This window comes from Neofelis nebulosa, chromosome 17 (genome assembly GCF_028018385.1).
Source record: "Neofelis nebulosa isolate mNeoNeb1 chromosome 17, mNeoNeb1.pri, whole genome shotgun sequence".
Lineage (NCBI taxonomy): Eukaryota > Metazoa > Chordata > Mammalia > Carnivora > Felidae > Neofelis > Neofelis nebulosa.
The window spans coordinates 43,648,627-43,674,477 of record NC_080798.1 but is presented as its reverse complement, the minus strand read 5'-3'; the positions used below and the strand labels follow the sequence as shown (position 1 = coordinate 43,674,477).

Sequence of the window (25,851 nt, the reverse complement as noted above, 5' to 3'; positions counted from 1 at the left end):
CAACCAGGCACCTGCACAACCTGTATTCCACCCCTCCTCCCCACCAGAGACTTGTTTGTTTCTCAAGTCAGTGCCAAGGGGCCAAGAGCAGAGACTAGAGAAACATTTGTCATTGCAGTTCACAGATAAACGGAAGTCCCCAGGGAAGTGGCTTTTTCTAAAGTAACAGAGAAGGGGGTCATGTTTTATGGAGCCCAAGAAGTGTCCATTTGTGCCCAAATACCTACAGTAAATAAGGCTAGCTTTAAAGATATTTGCCTTTCCCTATTGGCTTTGAGCTAAATTACTTGGACCTATGGATAAAAACATCACCTCACTCCTGTAATCTCCCATCTAAAGAATAAAAACAGCCAAGAAAATGAATCACGGGGTCACAAATCCCAATTCCTCCACACTGAAAGTGTACCAGGGCCAAGGTATCTGTACAAGAGTTATGCCTGCAGGAGCCATGGCTGGCTCCAGCTGTGGTCTTCACTGACTTAAGTAACTGCAAGCCCATGTGTGCCAGACGCTGTACTAAGTGTCAAGGCTAAAATGGTGAGTGAAATTCAACCCCAGCTTAAAATCATGAAGAATTCAAAACCCTCAAGAGAAGTGAGGGGTCACAGTCGGTTTAGTTCTCAGTTGCTCCTTCTCCCAATCCACTGACAAACTGGGACCATTTGGTGCAGTTTCCAAACTCTGGAGTGAGCTGGGCCAGGAACTCTGTAAGAACCTTACGAGGCCAGGGTCCATGTGCTCAGGGCCCCTTTATGGAGAAACATGGTCAGTGAAGCATTTCTACTCTCAGGATCAGCCTGGTCCTTGAGACCTAGGGCAGAGGCCTGTTGGGAGGCCTATTTCCCCATGTTTCAGGAATACTTAAATGAGTCTTTATCAAAATAAAATGGCGAAACCCAAATTAAAACCTTACTTTCTGTTTAATTTGTTTTGCCAAACAAACACAGTGAAAACTTTAGTCTGACTAATTGTACAGAAAATAGAATTTGTAACCAGTAGCAAACATAACAAGATAAACCTAAGTCCCTGGCAAGCTGGATCTTCAACAGCAGGTCACCTAGATCCCCTTGTAGATGGCCTCCTGGGGAGAGAGGTCCTAAATAGGCAGAGGCACAGTTCCCATCAGAATCACAGTCTGCACCTGGGAAGGAAAAGCAGGAAAAGGAGAACTGATGTTACTTGGATCTCTTATCACTACACACGGAAGAGTTGTCCCAATGCTGGCCAACCTCAAGGTGTTGTCTTCCTAAACCCATAGTCCTTGGGCAGCCGACCTGCATTCTGAGGGGTTAAGTTTCAAGTTCAGTGGTTCTGAAGCCTCTGCTTAACCAGAACCTGCAACATAAACAGGGGGTGAGGTGAAGAATGGGGGACAAAGTCATAAATGCTGGTGTCACCCGTGCAGAGTCTGAGGTCCCAAACTTCAGGACCTTGCTTCAGGAGAAAACAAGAGTGGGTGTCAGGTCACCAGCCAAAGAGTCCAGCTGCCCTAAGCTTCAGTACTGTCAACCAGTGTCCCAGGAATATAGGGGAGTTCACCAGCAGCGGCCTAAGGTCCCTCTAGGTCCGGGAGTCCAGCAAGCCAAGGGGGGGTGGGGGGGGGGCGTTCACATTCCGTGCTTCTTTCGGATGACAGCCATGGCCAGCAGCCGATCCTTCTCGCGGAGTTCTTCTCGTAGCTTGGCCTCAGTGAGACGCAGGTGGCGGATGCTGCCTTTCATTTCCTTCATCTTCACCTCCATCAGCGCCAGGATGTCCCGCTGCTCGTTCAGCTTGCGCAGGAGCTCCTCCTCCGTGGTGCCTGACGACAACGAGTATGAGTGGTCGGAGCCAGTATCAGGGAAGCCCTCTTCACCCACCACCACCAACTGGGGACCCATAGGGCACTCTGCGGCCTCCAGCCCTGCTGTAGCAGCCTCTAGCTCCGACGCGGCGGCTGCGGCGGCTGCGCCCTCGGCGGCGGCGAACTCCACTTGCACGGTCAGGTCGATGGGTTTCACGTCTTCGCCTGTGGGAGTGGTGGGCGCTGGGGGCACGGACCCCGGAGCCTGGCTGCTGTCTACAGCGGCCTGAAGGGTGAGGAGCACAGCAGCAGAGGCAGACACCAGGTTCGGCTGCAGCTGGGAGGCCTGGGCAGTGGAGGCTGACGGCGACGACTGCTGCTGCGGCGGTGGCTGCTGCTGCTGCTGCTGCTGTTGTTGTTGCTGCTGCTGTTGTTGTTGCTGCTGCCTGCGGCGAGCGGCTGCAGCCCCGGCGGGTCTGCGTGCTACTTTGCGCTCGTTGACGCCACGCAGCGGGAAAATGGTAGGGACGCGCACCGTGTAGGTCTTGCGGCCGCCCTGGAAGTGGACGCTGCAGAGACGGTGGCCCGTGGTGGGCTGAAAGGTGGAGAAGCACCCACTGACGCCAGCGCGGGACACGTTCTTGAGCCAGAGACGCCGCAGTTCAGCGTCCTTGGGAAACGTGTAGAAGTGCAGCGCCTTGTCCCGGTGTGAGTTGTTGTAGCAGCCCGGCACGCAGCACGTAAAGCCTGGCATGGCTGCGCCGCGCGGCCCGCCTCGGCCCTGCCCACCGGCCTTCTAAGCCCTTCGACGGCCCGGTCGGTCTGCCGCCGCCCGCCCCCTCGACGGGCGGCGCCGGGCGGGTCTTTAGGCGGCTTCCCACTAATGCCGCCCGGCGCAGCCGGCCTGGCCCGGCGCCCCGTGCCCAGAATACGCTTCCCGCCGGCCCGCGCCGCGCCACCCACCCGGCCGCCCGCCTGCGCTCCAGAGTCGGCCCCGGGGACGCCGCGAAGGACCGCCCGGGAAGGAGGACTACGCCCCCCACAATGCACCACGCCTGAAGCTGCTCACTTCCGGAGCGGGGGCGTGATCATTCCAGCCGCTTTCCTGGGCGCCGCTATGGCCCACGCAGAACAGATTCTTACTCCCACCCGGCTAATCCCCGGCCGACTATAGAGGCGTATTCGGTTGCAACGCCGTCTCCTGACCGCCCTTCGCAAGAACCTGGAATCCTAATACGGCGGCCGGGGGGTTGGGGGCGGGGGGAGGCGAGAGGCGCGCCTCTGTAGTGCGCAAGCGCCCTGGGTAAGCGCCCACAAAAACTACAAATCCCGCAATGCCTTGCGCTTAACTCGGCTGCTGTGGCCTGCAGCGCCGCCTAAAGGAGAGGCCGGGTTACAGGGGACTAGGAGTTGGGTGAGGTTGTGCCAGCGGACAACCTTGCCGGAAGCGGTTCCCCAATCACTGGCGGTTGTGAGTCTACGGCATTCCTGCGGGGCTTGGGTGGGCGACCGGGGCTTCAGTGCCCAGAAAGACCTCAGGAGCCCCTTTCTCTGCGTTGAGCACTCTCCTAATTCAGCCGCTGTTTGCGATGACTCACTTACTGACCTAAACACCAGTCACCAATAGATACTTACTGTGTGGCGGGCACAGGGCAGTGAGTTGGGAACCCTGCAGGAGCTGACTGACCAGGCCTGACTGCTGCGAGGGATGAGGGTCCAACTTTTGGATAATAGATGTGAATGCACCTGAATGGATTTCTAATCACAGAAATAAGTGCTACAAAATAATGAACAGGACAGAGGAAAAAATGGGAGGCGGAGTCCCAGGAAGAAAAAAAACGGTGAAAAGCTGGAGTGGGGACGAGTAGCGGGCCCTGAGGCAAGAAAGAACTAGGCTCCGCCCTTCAAAACCTGGAAGATGCCAGGCTGGGTAGCTGGAGCGCCAAAAGATACCAAACTGGGCTAAGTTAAAAGATTTGGGATTTAATTCTGCAGAGGACTGGGAGCTGTTGAAGTGTGTTGAACCAGAGGATGGACAGGATTTGTATTGTAACAAGACCCCTCCCCACTCCTCTACTTCTAAGGAGAAAACGTTCTAAAGGACCAGAGAGGCTGTGGAAAACCAGGGAGGTGGCTGGGAAGTCTTTAGGGAAGTTACTTGCAAACAGCCCTCCTTTGCTGAGTTCCCCCTTTCTCGCTTCTTGACTTTCTTCACCCTTTCTCCTGATTCTCCCTCCTAATTTTTTTTCCCTCCTGATTACAAACCATGGGTGTGAAATTGGAGCCGACTATAAACTACTTCTAAGTATTTGATATAAAAACAAGAAAGATTCGGCTATTTACAAGCATGTGAAAGAAAAAGGAACACCCCAAGTTAACTGTTACATTTTTAAAAGTGTTTAATTATAAGAGGAACCCATTCTTAAAATATTTTGTAAACATTAAAAAAAATTTTTTTTTAAATGGGGCGCCTGGGTGGCTCAGTCGGTTAAACATCCAACTTCAGCTCAGGTCATGATCTTGTGCTTTTATGAGTTCCAGCCCCGTGTTGGGCTCTGTGCTGAGAGCTCAGAGCTTGGAGCCTGCTTCAGATTCTGTGTCTCCCTCTCTCTCTCTGCACCTCCCCCATTCATGCTCTTTCTCTCTCTCAAAAATAAACATTAAAAAAAAATTTTTTTTTAATGTTTTGGAAAAATACGGGACAATGGAAATGAACTATTTGTCTGGTCCAACATGCAAACATCACCCTTGCACTTTGTGTTCACAATCAACGTGCTCCATGGTTATTGGCATGGGTTTCACAGACCCATACCAGAAAGAAGTTCCATTCCTCCTGGCCTATGCAGCTGAGGTCCACAGCTTGAACCCCCTTCAAACTTAGAAATGCAGTTCATGTTGAAAAATGTGCATTCATTTGGATGAATATACAACAGTAAAAACATGAATACACACTTTGTTAAATGATTAAATGTTTATGAAATGTAAGCAGTAGAGGTAAAGCAAAAGATCATTGTTACATTGTTTTGTATTTTCATTGTCATACTATTACTGATAGAATTCTATTCTTGTCTCAAGAGTACCTTCCTCAAAAAATGTTAATGAGGTCAAATTTATATCATTTCTTCATGCACAGAACATTGAAGATGCTCAATAAAATCATACCTTCCAGTACATAAAATCACCTCTAATCTACACATAATCTTTTATACTTAAAACATACCTAGAATGCATAGCTCTCTCCCCACCCCTACTGCCCTGCCCACCCTCTATCTTGTCACCTCTGGAAAAAGGCTACAACCTTGTCACAAGTCTCCCTGCTGCCAATCTTGCCTCCTCTACAAAATCTGTTGTTCACATGGATACCAAAAAAATATGGTTATGTAATTCCTCTGCTTAAATCCTTCCAGTGGCCTATTGCATTAAGAATAACGTCCAAACTCCTTTCCCGAGCCTGTAAGACCCCACATGGTCTGCTCCTTGCCTGTCTTACTCCTCCCTCCCTTGCTTCATGCACTCAGTATTTTTTTTTAAAGTAGCAAATATAAAGTTTAATCAATTATGTAAAACACATAGACACCTGATCTAGAAGCAAAAGGATAAGTCCATAACTCAGAACTCAAGTTCTAATTAAATTTCCATGAAAATTTAAGAAAGGCTGTCTTGGTGAAAAATGTGCTAATAGAGTCTCTAGCATTAACAGAACTTTGAAAGCCAAATTTCGTCTCAAAATTGCACGTGTTTGGAGATCGTAACATTTCTGCTGCATCACAAACAGCCCACTAGCTTTTGAGCCTGCAGCCTGGTCTCTTCTGAGGCTGAGTAGTTTTCACAAATGCAAATCTGACCAGATCACATATAGGATAAAATTATTTTTTCCTGGCCCAAGTGTGCCTACTCAACTAGGAGAGGGAGATGGGAATAAGAGACATTCTAATAGTGACTGCTATTTATTAAGGGCCTAGCTTACTATATATCAGACACTGAGCTAAACATTATCTCAATGAGGGGCGCCTGGCTTGCTCAGTAAGTAGAGCATGTGACTCTTGATCCCAGGATCCTGAAGTTGAGCCCCATGTTGATGTAGAAATTACCTAAATAAACTTTAAAAAATTATCTCATTGGATCAGTACAAGCCCCTATTAGGTGGGTATCATCCTCAACTTACAGATGAAGAAACCAAGTCTTCCACTGATGGCACACATTTGCCCAGGTTCACTCCCTGGTAACAGTGCCTCCAATCCAGAGTTTACAACGACCGCGCCAGGGTCCTCTGAGCGGGTAGGGTTGGAACCGCAACTCCCGTGAGGCTGTGCGGCAGCCTCGCGGCCTGCCGACTCGCGAGAGTTGGCTCAAACGCGACGGCGGGAAGGCGGTGGAGCGGCCCACCTGAGCAGTTGGGTGGGAGAGCGAATGGCTGAGGCAATGGCGGATAGCTACAGCCAGGACAGCGAGCCTACCACACGCACGTTATTGCGGCGCGTGCTGGATACCGCGGACACGCGCACCCCGCAGCGACGCCGAAGTGCCGGAATTGGGTATGTGAGGGCGCTGCGCGAGCATATGAGCAACCAGAAGGATAAGGGGGTTAGGTGTCCGTGGGAGACCCCGTTTGGAAAGGGAAAGGGGAACTGAGTCTCGGAGAGGCGCAGGACTCAGGGTTCTGAGAACTGGCTCCACCCTTCTAGCTAGGCTCAGGTCAGCTGTTGTGCCCGCCGCCCAGGCACTCCAGGCTGACAAGTCTCGGGACCACGGACCTCAAATCACGTTCGGGTCTTTGGGTTTCGGCCTCTGGTGAAGGACAGGCGCTCAGAATCTGGCCTTTTGGCCCGTTCTACGGGCCATCTTCCCCCACATCAGCCCAGAGTGTGTCCAAGCATCTGCCCTGCCTCCTGCGTGTCCTCCACCTTTCTCTGCACATTCACTCCCCTTTTCCTGGAGGGTCCTTCTGAAAGATGGAACAGGAGCTATAGAGAACAGCCTACGTAGAATTCGGGAGGCAGGAACTAGAAAGATGTTTTGCTAGGGAGTAGGGAATTGGCTTGACGTAGTGGCAGTGACAGTGGATGAGGGCTGTGGTGAGCTCATGGTGCAGAGGGTGTGGAATTTGGCATCAGCCAGACAGGGGCAGTGCAGTTGTTTTATAGGCGCTGGGAAGCTGTTCGTTGTAGGTTTTAGACCTATAAGTGATGAGGTGGGAGCTATGCCTTGAGAATTTGAGGGAGACTGGAAAGAAGAGACTAGGACTGGCGTGACCCATGTAGAAGTTGCTGTCAAATCCTGACAGGCACTTAAAAGCCTTCAAAATATTTAAAATCCTTCTTGGGGGCGCCTGGGTGGCGCAGTCGGTTAAGCGTCCGACTTCAGCCAGGTCACGATCTCGCGGTGCGTGAGTTCGAGCCCCGCGTCGGGCTCTGGGCTGATGGCTCGGAGCCTGGAGCCTGTTTCCGATTCTGTGTCTCCCTCTCTCTCTGCCCCTCCCCCGTTCATGCTCTGTCTCTCTCTGTCCCAAAAATAAATAAAAAAAAAACGTTAAAAAAAAAAAAAAAAAAAAAAACGTTAAAAAAAAAAAAAATAAAATCCTTCTTGGGTTGTTTTTTTTTTTTTTTTTATGTTTATTTTTGAGAGAGAGAGAGAGCATGTGCACTAGAGGGAGAGGGGCAGAGGAGGAGACAGGGAATCCCAAGCAGGCTCCACACTGTCAGCACAGAGTGCGATGCTCAACCGACTGAGCCACCTAGGTGCTCCCTTGGGTTGTTATTTTAATGTCAGGAATGGATACTGTTCCATTTGCTTCTCTTGTCTGTGTGGCTAACCTCTGCTTCTAAGAAAGTCAGTTCTGTAAAGGTTTCCTCAGTCCCTCTCTCTAGGTAGGTCATTATGGTCCCTCTCTATTCCCATATCCTTCAGGTTCCCCTTCATCCACAACCTTGTTGATACAGAGCTGAGAACAGGTGCTAGGGGAGGGGCAAGTGGTTTCTGGTTCCTTGGCCTTGAGGGAAAAGGGCTTTAGGCCAAGATTCCTGATGAAAGCACATCTCTGCATCTTCTAGTTTCCTGTCCCTACTTAATTCTCAGAGCAATTGGTCTTTACACAGTGCCCAGAAATCCCTACTTGAAACACCTTCCTCCAGGAGGTTGAACAGCTCAACAAAGACGAATGCAAGGCGGCGTTCCCAAAGAGCCAGGGTAAGTGCCCCAGCCCATTGACCCCTACAGGGCTCTTGCTGCATTCAGGGGACCCTGAGGTCTAGCTCTGCTCTTGAGCCCACCTTGAGGGAATCTCAAGGCAAAGAAACAGACTGATTACTTGATGCTTTCACCCAAAGTCTATTGGCAGATTGGCCCATGTTCAAACCAGTGGGCACCTGGAGGAACAGACACCCCGGACTCTGCTGAAGAACATCCTTCTAACTGGTGAGTGAACACTGGCTTGCTGGTCAGGGTTAGACACCAGTCCCATGGTATCTCTCATTCAGGGCAGCCTGCCCTGCCAACCTTACTTTCTTCTTGCTATTTTGGCAGCCCCAGAATCTTCCATCATGATGCCAGAGTCACTGGTCAAGCCAGTGCCAACACCGCAGGTGGTCCAATCCTCTAGACAGGAAAGCATTCGGGGCAGGTGCACAATGAATTCTCCCCTTGCACTGGGCTGTTGGGTAGCTCTGATCAGGGAGCCTCTTGAGGGTCCCAGAAGCCAATATTGGGCTTCCTGGCCTGAGATAAGTTTCATCCTTGTAGCCTGGAGCTGCAACTTCCTGAGCTTGAGCCCCCTACAACCCTGGCTCTAGGTCTGCTGGCTCCTGGCAGGAGGAAGCGGAGGCTGAGATTGTCAGTCTTTCAGCAAGGAATAGACCAGGGGCTGCCTCTCTCCCAAGGTAAGACGCTGGACAACACTTGTGGCCACCCTCTCTTGTCCTCTGGAGAGGCTGAAGAGGCCTGAGACAGGGCTGTCATGAGCCTAGAACTTATCATGGTTTCTTTTTAAATTCTCTTGCAGAGCCTTGTGGGAATGCCAGTGCCTCCTCTCTCACCAGGTGCTGTTGTCTGTTCTGGGGGTTGGTGGAGAGGCTTGGGGAGGGAGGTATTGATTGGGATGGAATCTGACCATATTGGTCCCTGCCAGTATTAGCTTCATAGCATAATGGCTGTGTTCTTAGAGATGAGAGCCCCAGGGCAGATGGGAGTATTCTCCCAAAAATTGGGCTTCAGGTACCTGACTTTCCTTCATGGTTCCTCCCTCCCACCAGTTCCCTCAACTTGACCTTTGCCACACCTCTTCAGCCACAGTCAGTGCACAGGCCTGGTTTGGCTCGCAGACCTCCCACCCGTCGAGCTGTAGATGTGGGTGCATTTTTGCAGGATTTGCAAGATACTTCCCTGGCCTTGGCTTCTCCAGGTAAGGTTGAGATTTCCTTCTGCCCTGTGGGGAAAGCTCCCCCACTCCCATGGGAGGTATGCTGAGTCCAGGATTACTCCTCTGTCAGGTCAAGGACAGTGAGCAAGCCTGATTAGTAGGTCTATGAAGAGTTTCTGCTTCCTTTCTACAAAATGTCCCTTGTCTAAATGGAGCCCCAGTCTTAGCCCCACATTCTTGAGAAGCTAGAGGGCTGAGGGTAGGAAAGGTGTGGTATGGTGACTGGAGCTTTTGGGAAGATTGATTGATAGGGCTCAGGTTTAAGGATCAGCTGGCCAGTCAGAACTGACTGGGGAGCCTGCTTCCAGAAGACAAGTCAAGTTTACTAGAGTAGGAGGATTCCAGGTAGAGGGAGCAGAGTGAGAAGTGGAGGCATGGGTGAGCAGTTTGGGTGAGACAAGCTGTGGTGGGTGGGAATATTAGGCCTAGAAGCAGGAAGATCACTGTGGAAGCTCTCTTAGAATACTAGGAGGTTTTCTCTAAAGGTCACTTGGGGCAGACTCATGGAGCCCACTGCCCAGGCCCTGGTGATGGAGTGTCAACTGCCTTTGATCTCCAGGTAACAGCCTCAGAACCCCTGTTGCTACCCTGCCAACCGACACCGTGTTGGAGGACACTCAGCCCTTCTCCCAGCCCTTGGTTGGCCATTCCCCCAGTGTGTACCACTCCCTGCCCTGTCTCTCTTACACTGAGGCTAAAGATGCTGAGAAGGCTGTCAGTCACAGGACACAGAGGAGTGGGCCTAAGCTGCAGAACCACAGTGAGTATGTGGGCTTTTCCTTCTTCGGGCCCATTTGTGTGTCCTGCAGAGCCCCCTGGCTGTTGGTCCCTCTTACATCTCAGAGCAGAGTTAGTGTTGGGCCAGGATACTCCACAAACAAGTACCCTGGGTCTCCCTCTGGGCTTTTCTCCTCAGTGAGCTAGAGTGGATTTTATTACTTTATCCTTGAGCTACATCCTTCTCTAACTTGTATTCTCTCCCTTGATTCAGGTCCTGGAAAACCAGCCCAACTTCTGGCAGGAAAGGCAAAGAAGGTTGATGCCCTTGCTATGAGCTTCCCAAACACCAGCAGTGCTATCGCTGGAGAAGATGAAGTAGAGCCCTTACAGGGTGGAGTTGGTGAGAACGCAGAAGAGAGGATGGAGGAAAGTTTGAGTGTGAGTGAAGTGAAGGACACAACAGGAACACAAGGATCTGTTAGGACAGACAAGTCTGACAGAAATGAAACGTCAGAAGCTGTTGAGGCAAAGGAGCCAGAGGGATCTTCAGGAGATGAGAACATCTCTGGTAGGACAGGTAAGGGTCCCAGTGCAGGAATGGGGGAGTGACTTGGTGACAGCTACATTCAGTCCCTAATCTGAGGAGTTATATATCTGGGTTGTGTTTCTGGGCACAAGTAGTCTTGGGTCAGGGAGCCTCTGAGGGGCCTGTTGCTTGGCGGGCCAGACGTAAATGGGGTCCTTCAGGAACAGGACAAGGAGGCTGTGGGTCTTCAGAGTTGGGTGAGCCCCCTATAATCCTGCCCTTCCTCTACAGCAAGTCCAGAATTGGCCTCCAGCACCACTGAGTTTCTTCAGGCCAGGCAACTTCAGTTTCTTGAGTCAGCCCCACCGCCTAGCACTGCCATGTAAGATTCTATGACCTTGTTTTGCATGGGCTTCTCGGGAAGGGAGCAGGCTTCTGAGCTTGGCATTGAGTACCACAGGATTATCCCCCTTCTCATTAGTATGCAGATGATCACCCAGGAGAGCACCCTGAGGTGGGCTCAGTGAGGCTCACTGAGTACATCTGTCATCCTGGTGCATGCTTCCACATTCTGAGAGGAAACTGGGTAGGGGGATGTTTCTAAGTTGGTATATAGTCAGAGAAGGCTTCCTGGAGGACGATTAGCAGAATCAAATAGGCAGAAATGGGCTGAGGGGAAGGAATGTCCGTCCATACAGAGGCCTGAGGGTCATGGGCCTGAGCAAGTACCAATTTATGTAATAAGTCTAGACTAGGACATTGGGTCCAGACTGGAGGATCAGGACTGCAGGGAAAGACCAGACCTCAGTGTGGTCCTCTGTCCCCACTACCCCTCAGCACATAGTTGGAGTTATTGGTTCAGGTTAGCCAAGGAGTAAATGGGCCCTAGTCTTGGCAGGAGCCAATAAGACTTGTTTTTTGTTTTGTTTTGTTTTTGTGTTTTGTTTTGTTTTGTTTTGTTTTGAAGTTTATTTGTTTATTTTGAGAGCAAGAGAGAGAGAGAACCCCAAGTAGTCTCCACACTGTCAGCACAGAGCCTGATTCAGGGCTTGAACTCACGAACCAGGAGAGCATGACCTGAGCCAAGATCAAGAGTCAGATGCTCAACCAACTGAGTCACCCAGGCACCCCAAGACTTGTTTTTGACTAGGGGACTCTTCGTGTAGCATTTTAGCTAACTATCCACTCTTGCCCCCAGCTTATCCTCAGAGCCTCTGGAGCCTCTACCGACCAGGCTTCCTCCCAGGGCCAGAACCCTTGGCCCCAGGCCCCGTCAAGATCCCCACAAGACTGGACTGAACCACTATGTGAAACTCTTCAGCTTCTATGCTAAGATGCCCATGGAGAAGAAGGCTCTTGAAATGGTGGAGAAGTGGTGAGTCCTGGACACTCAGGGTGGGGAGAGGAGCCCCTCAGATCATGAACAGTCAGTTCAGTCTTTTCTACCCCAACCCTCTTTGGCAGCCTGGACAAGTATTTCCAGCATCTTTGTGACGACCTGGAGGTGTTTGCTGCTCATGCCGGCCGCAAGACTGTGAGACCAGAGGACCTGGAACTGCTGATGCGTCGGTAAGTGGGCAGAAGCAGGGAGGTGCTGGATGTTGGAGTGCTGACACTGATTCTATATCTATCCTCTGCTACAGGCAGGGCCTGGTCAACGACCAAGTCTCTTTGCATGTGCTTGTGGAGCGGCACCTGCCCCTGGAATACCGGCAGCTGCTCATCCCTTGTGCATTTAGTGGCAACTCTGTCTTTCCCGCTCAGTAGTGGCCAGGCCTCAACACTCACCCAGTCCCTACCTAGGGCCACTTGGCCCCACATATTCTTCCAGGTCTCCGCCCATCCCTCCTCACCATCAATAAAGTGTCACAAACAGAATGTGCTGTGTTTTGGTGCATATCCTGGGGCCAGCCAGGCCGGGACCAATACTCATCCCTCTTCTCAATTCCCCAGCACAACCTGGAGAATAGGTTCAGACAAATAATTTTATACTAAAAGTTAGGGGTTAGGAGCACTAGAGCACTGGAGCACTCAGGCTGCCCATAGCAGCCCTAGCTTGCAGGCTCCTGCTCTCGAGGCCCCATGCGCCTGAGGTCAATCATCTGAAGCTGTTCCAGGGCAATCTGGAGCTGTTCCATAATGGCTTCTTCCTTCTCTTCACCCTCCTCAGGCAGTTCTGTCATGGGGAGCTGGAAGGCCTGGCTCAAATAGCTATTCAGGGTCTGTTTGTCCAGGCCGGGATCAATGTTCATCAGGGCTTCACGTACCTTGGGTAGGGTTACTTTATCATGGCTACCCCACAAAGAAAGAGAGATAGGCTTTGACCCTTCTGTACCCCAGACCCCAAGATGTCCTCTGCTGAGCTTGAGCAGTATATAGTGCCCAGGAACAAACTCAGTGCACAGGGAGATCCAAGGTAATGAGATGCCACCCTGTGGCCCAACCTACAGGATATGCCTATGGCTAAGTGGGCCTGAGGACCTCAGGAGTTACTCACAGTTCCAGGCCCAGCTCCTGCTTTAGCTCCTGTAAGTACTCATCCTTTTCATCCATGTACTGTTCCCACAGCTTTTGCACAAAGGGCATACTCTGGCCCTCCTCATCCTGGGAGGGTCCGTAAGGCAGGGTGAGGACACATTGGTTGGGGTCCAGCAGAGGCCAGGGCAGGGCTGGGCAAGTTCCTGGACAACTCCCACTCCCCGACACACACCCATACCTACCTCTATAAACAATGAGTGGTAGTTGAGCAAGTCTGCATTGCTACTGTTGGAATGCCAGCCCCCTGCCTCCATCAACTCCTGGATTCTCTCTTCCTTCTTGAAGGGGAAGGTGCTCTTAAGGACAGTGCTATGGGGAGACACAAGGGCCAACAGGCCTGGCTCAGGCCTACCCACTTACCTTCCTGTACCACTCTGCCAGCCCCACTACTGCTCAAAAGGGACAACAAGTGTTGGGGCTGTGAGCCCTTCCTGTCAGGCTCCCCTTTCCCCTGCACACCTGGGAGCCTGGCCAGAGGAAATGTTGGGCAGGAGTTTGTGGTGGCTGGACTGGCCTCTCACCTTAAGTTTTCCATGGTTATCAGCCCCTCATTGTGACTGTCAGCATTTGTCATCTCCTTCAGCAACTGTACTACGGTCTCCTTCTGCTTGATGTACACACTCTCGCTCCTCTACAGGGAAGGAAGCATTGACTAACTTGCTGCTTCCTGAAGTGATAGGGATAGACCTGGCCTATGGTGGGGACAAAAGGTGGAGGGCCAGGTCCAACCTCACCTTTCCCATCAAGAGTGCATAGAACTGGCTCATGACCTCATTAGAACGGAAGAGCTTGATATTTTCAAAAATGGTGTAAGCCCAGGCCATGGCATCACCAGGTCCAAAGCGATTCTCCAGGAAATTGAAGAAGAAATCTGGGAATTTCTCTTTCTGCAGGGTTGGGGACGACTGCTTAGTAACCCTGCCCCATGGCGGGTTAGCCCTCCCCCCTAACACCTTGATGGAATTCCCTGGAGGATTCTACAGGCCACACCAGGCCCAAATGGCCCATGAGATCTGACCTGCTCCTCAACAAGACGTTCCTTCCAGGCATCCTTGAGTAGGTTTACCACATCCTTCTTGGTTGGCTTCTTGTTCTCCACAATGCCATCAAATCGAAGGAAAGAGGGGATGGCTTCCCCATAGCCCTGCAAGGTAGAATGTCAGCTCATCTCTGGGCCCAGGCAGAGCCCAAGATGGTTCCCCAGAATCTCAAGTCTTAGCAGCAAGGCCTGGCTGTTCTGACTCTGGCCCCAAGCCTCCCAAGCCCAGGGACCCCTACCAGACCAGGAAAGAAGTCTTTCTCCCGGAGCAGGCCCTCGCCAATCTCCTCCAAGAGCACATCCACCAGCTGGTCACTGTTTTTGCCCTCGGCCAGCATTTGCCAGCGATCTGGGCCCCCAGCCACCACATCTGCAGGTGGGAAGAGGGAGCTGGAGTCCAAACCACATCGTTGAGCACTCCCTGGGAGTCCAATGGCCATCATTACCTTCACACTTGGTCCAGTCAGGCCGTGGTGTAGAGGTGCGCTGGATCTCCTGGAGCTCAGAATAAAACTGGTCCCGCTCCTTCAGTGTGGTCATGTGCAACTGTAGCAGTATATCGTGCTCCTTGCAGACCTCTTCATAGTCACCTCTCAGGCTGTCCAGCTACGGACAAGGTGATTGATCCTCACTACCCACCTGCATGACCCTTCCCTACCCTGCCTGACCTGCCTGCCCTGCCTGCCCACCAGCACCTGCTCCTGCAGATCCTTGTTGGTCTTCTCCTGCATTTCAAAGTCCCTCCTGGGCACCACATCTCCAAAGTTGGCTTTCATGGTGTTGAGTTCCATCTGTGTGCGGGTCAGGTCTTGCCGGGTCATCTTCAGAGCCAGTGTTAACTTAACGGGGTCCTCGCCCCAGATACCTGTCAGGGTACCGGCCAGCTTGCATCACCCTGACTCTAAGGCCTGTAGCCCAGGGCAGGGTTAGAATGTTCCTCAGGGCTTGTTCCGGGTCCTTCTCTCGCTGCTTGGGAAGCCCTGGGTCTTTCCTACAGCACTAATATCTTACAACTTCGAGCTTAAACAGAGAAGTCCAGGACACGAGGTACCAGGCCTGTCCTGCTCTCAGGGAGTCTCAGTTGCCTCAGCGGCCAACAATTGTTTCCTGCTTAAACAAGGAGTCTATGATTCTCAGTCCAGCTCAGAAGATCCACAGACCCAGGCAGCAGCAAGAATATCCCCACCCCACCCCACCCCACCCCCCAGCATTGTGAATGGGCATGGAATGAACAGATGTAGGAGAGTTGAATGGGGATGAGTGGCGAGACTCCTCTAGTGCCTCCTCAGGGGAGAGAAACCCACCTCAGGCTTACCTGGGGACTGGGCTAGTGACATGTCTTCCCGCTGGTACCGCAGCTCATTCAAGTCTGAAATGAGGATCTTGCGGGCATCTCGCTCACTGAGGTAGTGCAGGTACTCCTCAGCCAAATTCTTCCTCAGTTTGGACACCTGTTGGGAAGGTGGCTGTGTGGTCATGGGACTGTACTTAGCGAGCCATCAAAGGGGATGGGATGGATGCTGGGTGGCCACATCAGGGCCTGGGAAGAGAAAAGGTAAAAGAAGGAGGCTGGCCATTCCTGAGAATCCAACAAAGTGCCAATGCTTCCTCCTGTGGAGAAAGTCTGGGAGCCAAGAAGCAGGACTGTTATTATTTGGGGCCACATGGAACCAGTGCTAAGCCAAGGAGGAAGACAGAATGTGGAAGTAGGGCCTCTGGAGGTAGGTGGTGGCTCAGTATATCATTCCAGGCAGAAGGGTAGAGAGTTAGGGGTCACCTTAGTGCCCAAGGCTTCAGGTCACCCCTGGGCTGGAGGTAGCAGTAATTCAGGGAGCTGATCACCACACTACTCCCATTCACCTCGCTCTGCAATGAGATCTTCTCCTCGTTCTTTTTGTCAATGAGTTTTAGCAAATTCATCTTCTCTTTCTTCAGCATGGAGATTTCATATCTCTCCTCAGCCCGCATGGCCAGGATCCTCTCGTTGCAGTCCTCATTCACAGTGACAAGTTTGGCCTTCAAGGGCTCCAGAGCCCGAATCTTCTCCCTCTGGTGGGCTAAGCAGGGACAGGTGGGAGACTACCTTTGGGACCATGGAGAACAAATAGCCAGGAGACACTGATCGAAGGTAACAGTGAGTGGCTATGTCCCTTGCAAACTCCAGGAGTCTATGCATGCCTTGTTCAAAACATGGCTCCTGCTTAAGGCCTTCCTGCATTGGCTTTTAAACCAGAGACACAGTCTAGTTGAGGACTGGGATTTCATCTATGCCCTTTCTCTCTATAGCCTTTAGTCCTGTAGTTGTACCATGCCCGGCACCTCCTAAGCCTGTTTGGGAGCCTCTACTTCCCAAAGGTACTCACTTACTCCTGGGCTTCACTCTCAATAGTGAAGTTGCTCTCTTACCATACTTCCCAAGGACAGGAGGTGGTTAGGTGCTCTATCACAGGACAGTGTAAGCAACAAGGCTGAGCAAAGCTTGGTGACTTCAAGGCCTAATTAGTAGCTGCCCAACATGGTTGCATAACCCCAGAAGGTAAGAGTTGGATCCTCTCCATGCCTTCCAGACTGGACCCAGGCACAGAGGCTGCAGTCTTACCCAGCATCACCTCATATGCATTCTTGATGGAAGATAGCAATGGCTTGTACGTTTTAAAGTCCTCTATGAAGAACTCAAAGATTTCTCTGTAAGGCTGGCGAGAAAAGGGGACCTGTCACCTCCTGGCCTATAGCTGCCACTCTCTTAAGTTTAGAAATATTGTAGCATGAAGTTACCCGGTGACCCACATTCAAATAAATACCCCTGGGCACCACATGGGTCGCTCATTGCCAGGAAGCTGAGGGGTAGCTATGTCCCTCTCAACTGTTCTCTGGAGGCTGTTCTCCTGGTGCTATCTCTGAAGGCTAGCAGATGACCTGGGTCAGGGCTGTCCCTTCTGTATCTGAGCCCCACTTTGGCTCTCCAGGCAGCCAGCCTCCAAGCACTGTGCCTTAGTTAGCCTCTCACCATCATCCCGTTGCCATCTTACAGACCTGTGAGGACAGGACATTCAAGCCTCTAGCTTTGTATTCTCACCTCCAAGTAAAGGTGTGGTTTCCTGTCCAATTTGGACACAAGTTTTGGGGCACAGCATTATGTCCTGGAATTAGCACAGGCTCTAGAATCAGTCCTGAGTTCATATCCCAGCCCTACCACTTCATAGCTGTATGCCTTCTCTGAACTTCTGCTTCCTTGTTGATGAGGTACCTTCAGCCTATGAGATTGTATACAAGGCCTCATTCAGGGCCTGGCACACAGATGGTGCTCAGCAAGTGTTTCTATCTGTGACTAAGTCAGAAGTAAGGGATTTCCTGTCATCATCCCTGTTAGAACAGGGATGGTGATTCCCTCCTTAGTATGTACCAGAATCTAATCTGCATCTAAGTTTCTCTATGTGTCTGGGCTAAGTTCCTCAAGCTTGAGTCTGTCATCTCTGGGCTGGTGAATACCATATGACCTTTGCTTGCCCAATTGCCAGGATTCAGGCTCCATTCACTGATGTCCAATAACCCAAACTAGGCACTGGGGATCACAAAGCTGAAGGAACTGGAGACAGCATCCAGTTCACCTGACTCAGGTGTGAAACTCAAGCCTCAGGAGAGTTTTGGTTCCAGCTTTGCCTGCTCGCTGACTTTGTCATAGAACCTGTTTCCCTTACCAGGAATAGGGACCCAAAAGAGAAGGGAGAGGATAGTCTCTCCTGAAGTCTGAATGCTGAGTCCTAGTGAGTAAAATTTCCTCCCACCTGTCCTCCTGCCCTCCCCACAGTTATTCTGTGGCTCTGACCTGCAACCTCAGCTCCTGGGCAGAATCTGTGCTCAGGTCCAGCAGGAGAAGCTCCTTGCGTAGGTAGTTCTCTAGCTGCTCCAGGTACCTCGGCTTAGTAGTGCCCAGGGGCTGCTGCTGCCAACTACTGCAGGGTATGGTGGGATGAGATGTGATGGGCACACCATGCGGCTCTTGCATCCTTGGTCTGGGGCAGCACACACCCCTGTGCTGTCTCTGGGCCCAATGCTAGGTCTGTACCAGCCCATCCACCACAGTGCTGACCCTGGCTTACCCTGCTCGTTTCCGGTAATCATATGAACAGGGCTTTCGATTATGCAGAATGGTCTGACCACTGGTGTATGTGGGCCATGGGGACAGGTGGCCACCAATGGAGAACTGACAGGACTGCAGGAAGAGACAGGTGAGGTTACCAAGGCAACATTGCTCCCATTCCTGATGCTCCTCTCCATCATCCTCCTTCTATTCTTAATTCCGCCCCCCCCCAACATCTCTTTTCTCTCTCTCTTTTTTAAGTAGGCTCCATGCCCAACATGGTGCTTGAACTCATGACCCCAAGATGAAGAGTCACATGCTATAGCAGGTGTGTGCCTGAGCCAGCCAGGCGCCCCTCCCTAACATCTCTCTCTGTCTTTTTAAATTTTTTTTTTTTTTCAACGTTTATTTTATTTTTTGGGACAGAGAGAGACAGAGCATGAACGGGGGAGGGACAGAGAGAGAGGGAGACACAGAATCGGAAACAGGCTCCAGGCTCTGAGCCATCAGCCCAGAGCCTGACGCGGGGCTCGAACTCACAGACTGTGAGATCGTGACCTGGCTGAAGTCGGACGCTTAACCGACTGCGCCACCCAGGCGCCCCTCTCTCTGTCTTTTTAAAAGTTTATTTATTTTTGAGAGAGAGCGAGAGCGAGCAGGCAGGGGAGGGGCAGAGATAGATGGAGACAGAATCCAAAGCAGGCTCTAGACTCTGAGCTGTAAGCACAGAACCCAACATGGGGTTGAAACTCACGAGCAGTGAGATCATGACCTGAGCCGAAGTCAGATGCTTAACCGACTGAGCCACTCAGGCACCCCCCAACATCTCTTAATATGGTTCATAATTAAGAATGTGGGCTCTAGCACCAGGTAGTGACTAAAGCCAATGCAGATTACCAGGTAGGGATGGGCCCTGACTGGAGGGGACCAGAAAAGGATAACATCTTGGAGGAGGAGGTGATAATATCTGTGATGTTCATTCAGTAAAACTTGAATACGTATATGAGAGGAACTGAGGCCACTCTGGGAGAGGGGGTGTATCTCAGGTTTAAAGGTGGGGCACACAGACTGCCTGGGTAGCACTAACACCTCAGGGAAACAGCAAGAATTTTTTTTAACATTTTCATTTATTTTTGAGAGAGAGAGAGAGAGAGAGACGAGAGCAAGGGGGATACAGAATCCGAAGCAAGCTCCAGGTTCTGAGCTCTCAGCACAGAGCCTGACGCGGGGCTCAAATTCATGAACCACAAGATCATGACCTGGGCCAAAATCAGACACTCAACCAACTGAGCCACCTAGGCACCCCAACAGCAAGAATTTTAAAGAGCTACGGGGGTGGGCGCCTGGGTGGCGCAGTCGGTTAAGCGTCCGACTTCGGCCAGGTCATGATCTCGCGGTCTGTGGGTTCGAGCCCCGCGTCGGGCTCTGGGCTGATGGCTCTGGGCTGATGGCTCGGAGCCTGGAGCCTGTTTCCAATTCTGTGTGTCTCCCTCTCTCTCTGCCCCTTCCCCGTTCATGCTCTGTCTCTCTCTGTCCCAAAAATAAATAAAAAACATTGAAAAAAAAAATTTAAAAAAAAAAAAAAAAAAAAAAAAGAGCTACGGGGGCGATTGGGTGGCTCAGTCGGTTGAAAGTCTGACTTCGGTTCAGGTCATGATCTCACAGTTGGTGGGTTCGAGCCCTGCGTTGGGCTCTGTGCTGACAGCTCAGAGCCTGGAGCCTACTTCAGATTCTGTGGCTCCCTCTCTTTCTGCCCCTCTCCTACTCATGTGCTCTCTCTCTCTCAGAAATAAACATCAAAAAACAATTAAAAAAGAATTTTAGGGGCACCTGGGTGGCTCAGTCAGTTAAGCATCCGACTTCGGCTCGGGTCACGATCTTACAGTTCGTGAGTTCGAGCCCCGTGTCGGGCTCTGTGCTGACAGCTTAGAGCCTGAAGCCTGCTTCAAATTCTGTGTCTCCCTCTCTCTGCTCCTCCCCCGCTCATGCTCTGTCTCTCCTTCAAAAAAAAAAAAATTAATAAAAAAAATATGAAAAAAAAAAAAAAGAATTTTAAAGAGCAATGAATAGGGGCCAATGTCCAAGGAGAGCAAGCTGGTTGAGGCTGAGGCCTGGGGTGGCCAGTGTAGAGGGAGTCAGAGATGGAGCAGCAGCTTTATGCAGAAGGGCTGTCCTCAAAGCCTTACTTATGACTGTGGAAAAATTAATAAATTCCTAAATACCCAGAAATTAGAAAACTCCTAAATGTCTAAAAAATAAAAGTAGTCATGAAATGTTTACAAAAAGATTTAATGTGGAAATATGCTAACCCTACAGCTCTAAGGGTTAAGTAAAGCCTGAAATTAAGGAATAAGCACAACTAGGTAAAAATGGAAGTCTAGAAAAAAACAAGAAATAATGTAAAAAGTTATCAACAATTATTATTCTCTAATGATAGGCCATTGGATGCTTATTTTCCTACAATTGTACATTTTTCAAAAATTTCTGGGATCCCGGGGGGTGGGCGGTGGAGGGGCTCAGTCAGTTGAGTGTCCGACTTGGGCTCAGGTCATCATCTCCTGGTCTGTGAGTTCAAGCCCACATCAGGCTCTGTGCTGACAGCTCAGAGCCTGGAGCCTGCTTTGGATTCTGTGTCTCCTTCTCTCTCTCTCTGCCCCTCTCCTGCTCATGCTCTGTCTCTCTCCATCTCTCAAAAATGAATAAACATTAAAAAATTAAAAAAAAAAAGAAAGAAAGCCTTAAGATTTCTTTTTGTTTGAGTTTGAGAAGAACTATCAAGAATAAAATTTTTAAATAGTTAAAAAGAGAGTAAAGTATAAATAGGCAAACTGGAAAAATGAGAGAATTAAAACTGCTAAAAATCAAGCCAGAAAAACAATTTTTTTTGAAATTTTATCAAAATTGTGATTTTGTGCCAAGTAATTCTGAAAGACATCTGGGAATTTGTCAAAGAAGCATCTAACCCTAGTGAACTGATAAGTTTTTCAGACTTTCAAAAGGCCAGGACTTGTGTTCTGTCTGCCGTTTGTGTGGGGAGAAAACATGGTCATCCTACATTGATTCTGGGACAAGTGCGGCTTCCAGGTCGTTGTTATCATTACTAGCTGGCCTCCACCAGCCAACGGGTGCAAAATGTTACACTGGGGCTCCTACCTCTCTGCTTCCTCCTGCAGGTGAAAATGGGAAGGGGCGTGGCCAGGGGGCGGTGTGAGGGAGTAATGCCCTCTGGTGGTTGAGAATGGTGGTGCCCTCGCAGGAAGAAAGTGCTTAGGCCCAGGTACACCGTGGGATGGCAGCTGGGTGGAGGGGGGATCATGTGCCCCGTTATCGGTCTTCCGAGGCCCTGGCTGCGCTTGGTCTCTGCGAAGAGTCCACACTGATTCCCTTTCCCTCTCTGGAGTCTGGGTCCCCACGTTGGGAATCTCCAGCTTCATAAAGTGTGGGTCCCATGTGTCCTTAAATTCCCCATAGGGGACACACACAAAACTACCACACAGCCCATAATGCTCCACTGTGAACTGGAGTTATAAGTTTGCTAAACTGTGTGTGTGTTTTTTTAAAGTCAGTTTGCTAATTAAATAATTACAACCCTATGATTGTATCAACAAAAGTTCAAAAGTACTTAATAAGACAGCATTCATTATTTTTTTTTAAAAGTAAGCTGTACGCCCAACATGGGACTTGAACTCAAAACCCAGAGATCAAGAGTCTCACACTCTACGGACTGAGCCAGCCAGGTGCCCCAAGACAGAATTCATTTTTATATAAAAAAATTAAAAGAACAGGAATGGTGGAAGGGCAGTTTCCTGAGGCTAGTAGAATCTCTTGCCACCAACCCAGAGCCAGCAACACAAGGGGGTAATAACATCTTTTTACTCGTGCCTTCACACATTTACTCACAGCATTATGGAGCTCTCAACATATGCCAAACACTCAAGTACCCTATCAGGGATCAGGGCCATACAGAAAAAAACAAAACAAAACAAAACATATAGTCACAGCCCTGAAGGACTTTGGTAGATCTGGTGTGACCATCCCAGCATCTAGCACAGTGCCTGGCATATGGCAGGCTGAATGAAAAAATGAGGTCCACTCCAGAACATTGAGCTGCAGGGGAAGGGTGTCGGGAAGGAGCTGAGTCTCTCTCTGCCAGGGGAGGTCTGGAAAGGCTTTTCAGATGAGGTGCAACCAGTTTGCAGACCTCTACCCTAAAGCCTGATGGGTCTGGCCACTGTAAGCCATGCTTCCCTGACTGGAGAGAAGCTGCTGGCTTCTGGGGCGGGGGGGCATGTTTCAGGTGGGTGGTGCTTTTGGGTTGCAGAGAGGGAGGCAGCTAGGGTCTGGGAGCTGACATTTGGGTTTCCAGCAAGACATTGCCACTAACCAGCGTCTTCTGTCTCTGGGAAAACTTTCGGTTCTGGGAGCTCTTGGCTTCTGTGAGGTAGGAGTCATCTACGGTCACTCCTGAAGGCTGTATGTGTGTTCTGCACAGAGAAGGGGAAGACAGTGGTAGATGACAGAGCTCTGAGTAGGGAGAGCACCTCCAACCTTCCCAGATCAACAGGACATGGCCTCTTTTCCCTGCAGAGCTAGGCTCTGGGTGTTCCCAGCAGTGCCTACAGATTCACAGAGATGTTGCCAACAAGTTCCTGGCCATGGGCCCAAAACATTTTCCTACATTCCTGGAAACCTTCTCATGCTGAGGATCTCATCAATCCCTACAGTGACAGGATACCTTCATGAGTGCCCTTCATGAGCCCAGAGAACTCTGTGGACTTAAACTTTCACTCAGTGTTCAGAGGAGTTTCATGTTTGTGACTGGCACATTCTGGGGGTGTGATACCAAAGGCAGGTGTTAGGACAAGAAGCACAAGGTCTGAGGTCCAAGAGCTGGTGTGTGAGTCCCCATCCTGCACTTACCGGCTGAAAGACCTGGGGGTTGACATTTGGGGTTCCAACAGGAACCCCCAGGCAAGCCATTTGACCTCTCTCAGCCTAGTATGCTTATAAGGAAATGGAGACAATTCTTGCTTTTCCTATCTTATAAAGTTGTTGTGAAGTTTAATACAAGGAAAAGAGATATGCAAAAACAGCCTGTAAACTGCAAGGAGCTGTGCAGATGTTAATGATGACAGTAAGATGGGAGAAAAGTTGATTCTAAGAAGGTCTTTAGCTCCTAGACCTCTTGGGAGGGAGTGCCATCCTTCCTCAAGCTAGGAAGGCATTTGGGGATCAACAGGGAGGGCTGCCCTGGGAAGGCAGACCCAGGTGAAGAAAAGGGAAAAGTAATTCCAGAAATCCATGGTGGCAGTGGGTGGGGGTCATTTATGCTGCCAGACAGACCTGTGTCTTCGTTCCCTTTGCTAGCCAATGACCTTGGGCATACTGTTTAACCTCTCTGAACCTCAGTGTCTTTGTCTATAAAAGTGAGACTGGGACTACCTGTATTCCAGAGAAGTTGAGAGCAGTAAATGTGAATCTAGTTGGGAACCTAAGGACTTGGTTCCTTAGTCCTACTCCATAGTGCGGTGACACCCCAAACGGTAGTCCTCTCTTATCTCTCAATGGGACAAGTATGAACAAACCATATCAAATAAACAGCAGCTATAGAAAAGGAAGGGTTTTTGCATTCGTGCACTCTCTCCATCTCTCAAAAATAAATAAACATTAAAAAAAAATAGTCACATGCTCTACTGACTGAGCCAGTAGGGGACTGCCCCTATATTTCTTCTTTTCTCTTCCTTCCTTCCTTCCTTTCTTCCTTTTGATACTTTTTTTTACAGTTTATTTATTTTGGGGGAGAAAGTTCAAGCCGGGGAGGGGCAGAGAAAAAGGAGGATAGAGGATCCGAAGCAGGCTCTGCACTGTCAGCTTGAACAGTGCTGGGCTTGAACTCACAAACTGCAAGATCATGACCTGAGCCAGAGTCAGATGCTGAAGCAACTGAGCCACCCAGGCACCCTTATGCTTCCTCCTCCTCCTCCTCCTCCTCCTCCTCCTCCTCCTCCTTCTTCTTCTTTTTAATGTTTATTTTTGAGAGAGAGAGAAACAAAGCTTGAGTGGGGGAGGGGCACAGAGAGAGGGAGGGAGACACAGAATCCGAGCTGCTGGCACAGAGCCCCATGCGGGGCTCGAACTCACAAACCGCGAGATCATGACCCGAGCTGAAGTTGGTGTCTTAACCAACAACGCCACCCAGGTGACCCCCTATGCTTCCTTCTTAAAATAGATGAGGATTCTCCTTCTGAATCCATTTCATATCCCTTTCAAACATGACTGCAGTTTCCTAAATCATTCCAGTGCTGGGTAACAACACTCTTTCTCAAGCCTGCTGCCTGGTTCTTATAGTTTCATTCTAACTCTGGATAAAATAATCAAATTGGCAAACAATTTCCTGACTTTTGTAGGCTTTCTCTGTTGAGGTAGCAAACCCTGAAGGATTAGAGTTTAGATGAGATCAAGTTTTTGCGTTGGAAATGAGTAGAAGGGAGAAACTATGTTCATTAAACAACCAAATGTTTAGTATATGCAAGAACTGTGATGAGAGCTTCGCATATTCTGCCTAAATTTTCCTGGCAATGTTTGTGAGGTGGGCTGTAACATTCCCACGTTTGAGATACAGAAGCAGAAGCCCAGAACTTAAGAGACTTCTTGGGTTCCCAAAGCTAGAAAGACATTTACCCCAGAATTTTGTCTTATTATGTACATTTTGTGGCTTTCCTGGCTAATAGAACTTGTCAAATTTTGCAATGCCCAGAGGCTGCAACCTCTGAATAGACAGCAATTCGATAAGCATCTTTGCCATAAACCAATGGGTGAAGAGGCCATTTATCTCTGTGGCTAAGAGCTAAGAAGTCTCACATGGCTGGGTTCAAATCCTAGCTCCACCACTTGTAAACGTGTAAAACACATGATCTCTCCAGACTTCTATTTGTAATAGAAGTATCCAGAAGATATTACTACTTCATAGAGTTGTGAGTTAAATATGCTATATATAAAGCACTTGGCACATCATATACGCTCAATATAAAGAGGCTGGCTCTTACTAATGTTAAAGTGCGCCAGCTCTTTTGCTAGCACGTAATGTCCGCATTCTGTTTCTGCCCCAGCGATCCGGTGGGGCTGAAGCCCCGAATCAACGGACAGAAGCTTTTCTCTTTCTGCAAGTTCTCCAAACCCTCCTCTCCGCCCTCAGTCTGGCCAGCGCCTACCTCGAAGTGGTCGCGAAGCTGGAGCACCGCGGCTTCGGGGAGGCCATGACCCTCGGGCAGCCGGACAGCCAGCATCCACTGCCTGTGAAGTTGTGGTAGTGTACAGCCGGTCGCTATGGCGACCAGGCCCCAGCATCCCAGAGGGGGGCGGGGTCAAGGTTGTGCCACGCCCCCTCACCCCAAGGCCCAAGGCTAGGAGGAAAGCCAGTTAGCAAAGGTGGACTCGGACCCCGGGAGCAGGGTTCCCTCAGTCAATCACTACAGCGGACTTGACCCTAGCTATCACAACTGAGGCGAGGGGATAAACAGAGAGAGTGGGGGAGAGAGGGAAACTGAGAGCCTGGAGCTACGTTGCCAGCGGGAATTGTAGTTTTTGGTGTCTTGAAGTCTCTGCCGGGCAGGCTTATGACTGAGCAGATTTGTACTACATCTCCCTAAGTTCTTTACGATCCCGGGTTGGCCCGCCTCTGGAGAACTCTGCATTGTGGGATATGGAGTCCGAAATGTGGCGAGGCGTGGCAGTGTCCAAAGAGAGATGC

General features: G+C 50.3%; 3 protein-coding genes across 8 annotated transcripts; 1 reads left to right on the top strand and 2 right to left on the bottom strand.

The window, feature by feature from the left end:
• Positions 1-901: 901 nt before the first annotated feature.
• Positions 902-2,993, bottom strand: THAP11 (THAP domain containing 11). The gene has a single exon (XM_058706501.1). It carries the CDS (start codon positions 2,535-2,537, stop codon positions 1,608-1,610), a length of 930 nt encoding a protein of 309 aa, XP_058562484.1. The 5' UTR covers positions 2,538-2,993; the 3' UTR covers positions 902-1,607.
• A 3,128-nt stretch (positions 2,994-6,121) lies between these two features.
• On the top strand, positions 6,122-12,321 carry CENPT (centromere protein T). The gene is made up of 13 exons (XM_058706482.1): positions 6,122-6,318; positions 7,879-7,969; positions 8,110-8,197; positions 8,306-8,402; positions 8,522-8,658; positions 8,781-8,817; positions 9,031-9,179; positions 9,757-9,957; positions 10,189-10,494; positions 10,735-10,825; positions 11,642-11,818; positions 11,908-12,012; positions 12,087-12,321. The coding sequence occupies exons 1-13, from the start codon at positions 6,194-6,196 to the stop codon at positions 12,208-12,210; spliced, it is 1,728 nt and encodes a 575-aa protein (XP_058562465.1). The 5' UTR covers positions 6,122-6,193; the 3' UTR covers positions 12,211-12,321.
• Positions 12,322-12,410: 89 nt separating this feature from the next.
• On the bottom strand, positions 12,411-25,826 carry TSNAXIP1 (translin associated factor X interacting protein 1). 6 transcript variants are annotated; one of them, XM_058706472.1, is made up of 16 exons: positions 25,313-25,826; positions 22,486-22,585; positions 18,121-18,233; positions 17,847-17,973; positions 16,620-16,713; positions 15,881-16,077; positions 15,336-15,471; positions 14,716-14,885; positions 14,467-14,626; positions 14,260-14,390; positions 14,000-14,125; positions 13,716-13,868; positions 13,503-13,612; positions 13,164-13,290; positions 12,941-13,047; positions 12,411-12,735 (listed from the first exon to the last, which is right to left on the bottom strand). In XM_058706472.1, exons 1-16 carry the CDS (start codon positions 25,357-25,359, stop codon positions 12,495-12,497), a joined length of 2,139 nt encoding a protein of 712 aa, XP_058562455.1. In that variant the 5' UTR covers positions 25,360-25,826; the 3' UTR covers positions 12,411-12,494. The 6 variants fall into 6 exon arrangements, with proteins under 6 accessions (XP_058562455.1, XP_058562457.1, XP_058562456.1 ...); XM_058706474.1 differs by lacking the exon at positions 13,716-13,868; XM_058706473.1 differs by lacking the exon at positions 22,486-22,585.
• Between the last annotated feature and the right edge of the window lie 25 nt (positions 25,827-25,851).

Bases quoted from the DNA above. Each gene is read 5' to 3' on its own strand.
- THAP11 (XM_058706501.1), bottom strand. From the start codon at position 2,537: ATGCCAGGCTTTACGTGCTGCGTGCCGGGCTGCTACAACAACTCACAC.
- CENPT (XM_058706482.1), top strand. From the start codon at position 6,194: ATGGCTGAGGCAATGGCGGATAGCTACAGCCAGGACAGCGAGCCTACC. The intron at 8,659-8,780 runs GTAAGACGCTGG...ATTCTCTTGCAG, and splicing joins GGGGCTGCCTCTCTCCCAAG to AGCCTTGTGGGAATGCCAGT. The intron at 10,495-10,734 runs GTAAGGGTCCCA...CTTCCTCTACAG, and splicing joins GAACATCTCTGGTAGGACAG to CAAGTCCAGAATTGGCCTCC.
- TSNAXIP1 (XM_058706472.1), bottom strand. From the start codon at position 25,359: ATGGCCTCCCCGAAGCCGCGGTGCTCCAGCTTCGCGACCACTTCGAG. The intron at 13,869-13,999 runs GTCAGATCTCAT...CCAACCCTGCAG, and splicing joins AACGTCTTGTTGAGGAGCAG to AAAGAGAAATTCCCAGATTT. The intron at 13,613-13,715 runs GTGAGGTTGGAC...CCTTCCCTGTAG, and splicing joins ATGCACTCTTGATGGGAAAG to AGGAGCGAGAGTGTGTACAT.